Here is a 2,908-nt window from a genome sequence, read left to right as displayed (position 1 = left end):
ATGAAATTATTTTGTATAGCATTTAGCATAATATCTGACAAATAGTAATGGTTCTATAAATAATAATCTTCATAGTACTGAATCAAAGGCAGAAATGTGAGGCACAAGTGGGTGAAGAGGCTATTTAAAATAATTATATATCTGATATTTCTAAGGATTAAAAAATTTCTGGAAGGAGACCTTGCTATTAGGAGTCATGTCTAAGAATTCTTGAGAGGGAATTGTGGAACTGAGCTTGTGTTATAGCACAGCGAATCAGGAGATTTTCTAGTTGGAATTTGAATAGTACAGTTCTTAGTATTTTGGTCGGAGAAGCCAAGTGTTGAAGTAAAATTATGTGTACTCTAGGTAGTTAATACAATGGATCCAGTGAAACCCTCTGCCTTCTACGGCATTTCAGATCTAATAAGTGCCTTCCACAAAGCTTCTGTGTAGCTACTTCTGAGCCAAAGTAGATATCTTTGATGTACATCAAATAACGAAGAGGTCACATGAGACCAAGTATAGTAATAAATATTTCCTTCATAATTGTTTTTATTGGAAGGGTAAAATTGTAGGCAGGTAATAGATTGAACCTGGGAGCTTTAACAACTCTAACAAGCCCAAGTGAACATTGAAGAGGTGAGGTTAAGATTCAAGTGCTGAAGAAAATGCAGGAACAAGTTATGGGTAGAAGAAAATAAAATACATCATGTTTTTTAGTTCTGGAAGCTACCGTGGAGATCACATACTCCAGAGGCTTTCAAACTTTTCCAATGGAATCTTTCCCAGAAATCTAGTATATAAAGTATATAAAAGGGAAGATCTTACTATACTTAACGCAGAAGACTTAGAATAAATTCATTGGAACCCCAAGGCTCCTTGAATCATGCTTGGAAAACCACTGGCTCAGTCTAATAATCTGATCTGATAAAACTACTGTTTTATCACATTAGTAATCACATTATTAGCTAGTAGTGAAATGGAAACATCTAGTCTAGGATATTAGTCACAAAGCTTTTCACTTTCCTGATGCAGTTGGAGCTAATCTTATTTACATAAAGACCTTCAGGCAGAGAAATCAGGCATGAGGATAATCACGGGATGGAGAAGAGAACATCTTTACTAACAAATTCTAAGTTATTCCCTTTTTATACGGTTAAGGAGGAAAAGGAAAACACTTCATTTTGCCTCTGACATTTAGTCTGTTAATATGAAAAGAGAGAAGATCCTATCATGCTCTCAATCAGCTAGTTAAAACCTCTTTCTCCTACTTATTGCTTTTTCTCATAGGCTTGGTCTCACTTATAGTTTAAAGGGAAGTAAACTGGGAAAGGTGGACAAAATGGTGCAATGGCAAAGACTACGTTCATTCTTTTTAGTAGCAGGAGGTTCTCCACAGAACAAAAGCAAAATAATAACAACTAAAACTACGTTATTTTGAAGCTTGGAGGAGGGGACTTAGATTACACAAGAAAATAAAATAGACAAAAAAATGGAGTATTGTGATATAGTGTTCCACAACATTCAGCGAGTGCTGAAAAGTCACATGTGAGTGTTCCAGAATGAGATTTCACATGTTGGGGCAGAAAGAATTCCATGTCATCAACCCATCCATCCACTCTTACGAACTCTTGGGAACATGGTTTGTCCTGTGCAATATTTTTTTCAGGGCTGTTTTTACTTCCTTATTCCTCAAGGTATAGATCAAAGGATTCAGCATTGGTCCTACCAAATTCATCAGAATTTGAACCACAGTTCCCAGCATGGGGTTAGGTGTGGGCTGCAGGTAGACAGTGATGATGGGCCCATAGGCACAGAAGATGGCAATAAGGTGGGCACTGCATGTAGAGAAGGCACGACGATGGCCCTCAGTTGAGCGAATACGCAAGATGGAGATAGTGATCTGAGTGTAGGATACAAGGATTAAGAGAAAACAGACAAGAGATACGAGGCCAACATTGGTGAAGCTCACCCTCTGGGCTAAGGATATATCAGCACAAGCCAAGGGCAAGAGTGCTGGGATATCACAAAAGAAGTGATCCACTTCATTGGGACCACAGTATGGCAAGATGAAGGTGAGCAAAGTCAAGATACTAGAATGAATACACCCTAACAGCCATGTGCCCACAGCCAGGGCCACACAGATTCTAGGGTTCATGATAACTGTGTACTGTAGAGGATAACAGATAGCAGTAAAGCAGTCATAGGCCATCACAGTATACAAAAAGCACTCAACGCTGCCAAGGAAATGGAAGAAGAAGAGCTGGGAGACACAGTCCTTGTAGGAAATGATTGGGCTCAATCCTATGAGGTAGAGCAGCATTTTAGGACAAGTCACAGAGGAGAAACTCATGTCAAACACAGACAGACAGATTCCCCAGGAAGAAATACATAGGTGTGTGAAGGCAAGTGGAAGAAAGAACAGCCACAAGGATAGACAAATTTCCCAGCAGGGTAAAGGCATAAAAGGGCAAGAACAAGACAAAAAGTATAGTCTCCGGCCCCTCTGTGTGTGGGATTCCCAAAAGGATGAACTCAGTCACCACCGAGCAGTTCTTCTTCTCCATGAGAGCCAGTCCTGGGGGAGAAAAAGGAAGCAGAGGACATGGAAGAATGTCCTGGTTTGATGTCAATGGGGTGAACATACTGGGGAAATAAAACGTGTAATTTAAATGATAGTGTTTTGGTTCAAAGTTGTGGACAGGTTGCTGATGATCCAAATTGCAAGGCATTTTAACTGGAATATAGCTGCCATAGCAAACTTAATAGCTTCTTTACCAAATTTTTATGGTACTGATTCTAAATGCAGATGTCCCTTATTAAAACAATACCTTGAAAAAACTAAACATGTTAGAGCAAGTATTTTCAAAGGGAAGGAGGAGGCCCACCCAAACATATACTCCTTCAGAGTGGAGGAATATCAGAA

General features: G+C 39.3%; 1 protein-coding gene across 1 annotated transcript; it reads right to left on the bottom strand.

Moving 5' to 3' along the window:
- Positions 1 to 1,603: 1,603 nt before the first annotated feature.
- LOC101401581 (olfactory receptor 10D3-like) lies at positions 1,604 to 2,549 on the bottom strand. The gene is given in 2 exon segments (XM_014785005.2): positions 1,604 to 2,353; positions 2,355 to 2,549. Coding segments are annotated over 2 exon segments (945 nt in total).
- Between the last annotated feature and the right edge of the window lie 359 nt (positions 2,550 to 2,908).

The sequence above is a fragment of the Ceratotherium simum genome, chromosome 7, assembly GCF_057802395.1.
Source record: "Ceratotherium simum simum isolate JZ-2026a chromosome 7, ASM5780239v1, whole genome shotgun sequence".
Taxonomy (NCBI): Eukaryota; Metazoa; Chordata; class Mammalia; order Perissodactyla; family Rhinocerotidae; genus Ceratotherium; species Ceratotherium simum.
This window is presented reverse-complemented; position numbering and strand designations above follow the sequence as displayed.